Source organism: Trichechus manatus, unplaced genomic scaffold (assembly GCF_000243295.1).
Source record: "Trichechus manatus latirostris isolate Lorelei unplaced genomic scaffold, TriManLat1.0 scaffold00161, whole genome shotgun sequence".
Classification (NCBI taxonomy): Eukaryota; Metazoa; Chordata; class Mammalia; order Sirenia; family Trichechidae; genus Trichechus; species Trichechus manatus.
The window spans coordinates 11,486-13,411 of NW_004444097.1; the positions used below are offsets into that span (position 1 = coordinate 11,486).

The 1,926-nt window shown below is 37.9% G+C and overlaps 1 protein-coding gene across 1 annotated transcript in view; it reads left to right on the forward strand.

The window, feature by feature from the left end:
- The window catches only part of AFG2B (AFG2 AAA ATPase homolog B), a 27,113-nt gene that overhangs the window by 4,553 nt on the left and 20,634 nt on the right, over positions 1–1,926 (forward strand). Inside the window, exon 2 of the mRNA XM_004386310.2 lies at positions 970–1,155. Coding sequence (XP_004386367.1) covers positions 970–1,155 — 186 coding nt within the window. The remainder of the gene's footprint in view (positions 1–969; positions 1,156–1,926) is intronic.

Genomic DNA, 1,926 nt, shown 5'->3' on the forward strand with positions numbered 1-1,926 from the left:
GGTTGGCTGCCCCTAGGCTTGTCCGCTTTTTGGAAGTTGCTGAGGTCGGAGTGGGGTTGTTTGTAATGCAGAGAACGCGTTCTCTGGCCAAATAAGATCTGTGAGCCAGGACCAGTTTTTCCCCAAGACTCGATTGTCTGTTAGGGATTAGTTTTCATTGTACATGTCCTGGAATTGAGTACGTACTATAATCATCAGTAAAGTTAATTCTTGAGGGAACTAGGTCGGCCACAAGCATATTTAACTCGCATGGAGGTGGAATGGAAATTTAAAGTAGAAGGATAGCCTCAAGAAATAAGTGTGTTGAAATAAAAAGGGGAGAGCAATGAAGAAGTAAATTAAAGCAGGCATTAGCTCTTCCTTGTAAGAACGCCAGCATCCTGTCCCGCAATTGAAAAAAATACCAACAATTGCTTTCTGAGTTGCCAGGGAGGGTACATATTCAAAGCAAACCCTTTTTATGGGCGTTAGTGTTAAATTTATTCTTGATTTCTATTAAATAGTTTTAAATTTAGTGGTTAATTGAAGTGATGTTTGAACTTTGTGGTAGGATTCTAAACAAACTACGGATAAGTGCATACTTTTAACTTAATCTGTCAAGGATTTGAGTGACTTTCTTGCACCCTCTGGTACTTGTCTGCTGAATAAACTCCATATGGGTGGGATCTAGACTAATTTACTGTTCTATCCCTCTCTCTGCCTCCTAGAATATGGTAGGTTCTTGAAAATAAAAACTTAAGTGCTATATACAATTTTCGTTGTGCAGCTTCCTGGCCAGTATTAATTAGTCCTCTGGAAAATTAGGATGTAGATTCCTGACTTTTTATATGTTCTGAGATATGCTTCAGAGTGTCTAGTACTAGTTCCAAAAGAGTTCATTAAATTACTGCACATATTTGTGAGGATAAAAATACATAATTTTAAAACTATATAAGCTTTAATTTCTCTCTTTTTTTGCTTTGCAAATAGGTTATCATTGGCACTCCCACACTTAAACAAAGAAAGGCAATTCTGCAAGTGATTACCTCAAAGATGCCTGTCTCTAGTCTTGTAGACTTGGGCCGCCTTGCAGAAATGACAGTTGGCTATGTTGGCGCAGATTTGACAGCTCTCTGCAGAGAGGCCGCCCTGCGCGCTCTGCTTCGTAGTGATCAGGTAAGAAGGACTGATTTCTGACCACCTACCCATGTTAATCGTCATAAGTTGGAATTGACTTGTCAGCAGCTGGTCTGGTTTTTTGGCTTACCCATGTTAGTGTTTTTATTAATGTATTGAATTCATTTGGGGATTAAAAAAGTGATAAACACATTCTCTTGGAACTTTTGATAGTCTTCATGAATGTTTCTCATATACATTTTTATATCTCAACTCCATATAAATGAATGAAGGTGGGAAGAAAGGGCTGAGTCCTCCCAGTCTACCCGGTGGCTATTTTCCCTACTCCCTTAGTAACGTTCTGGCATTGAAGCCAGCAGTGCCCAGAGCAGTCAGGAAAAAGGCAGTGGCCTCAGAAGAATCAATTTTTTATTTTTTAACTTTTAAAAATTTTGAAAGAATATCAGACAGAAAAGTTGTAAAAATAGTACAAAGACTTTCTGTATACCCTTCACCCGAATTCTCCAGATGTTAACATTTTGCTGCATTTGCTTTGTTATTCTGGCTTGGTGTGTATGTGTGTATTTCTGAAACATTTGCAAGTATGCTGCAGCCATGATATCTGTTTCCCCTTGAAAATGTAAAAACAAGAACTTTCTGTTACACAACTACAGTGCAATGATAAAAATGAGGGGATTAACACTGATAAACTTTTACTTCATCTATATACACCTTACCCAGATTTCACCATTTGCCCTACTAATTTCCTTTATAGCAAAATTTTAAAAGAGAAGAAGAAAAAGAGTTGTTTTTCTTGTTCAGGATTACCTG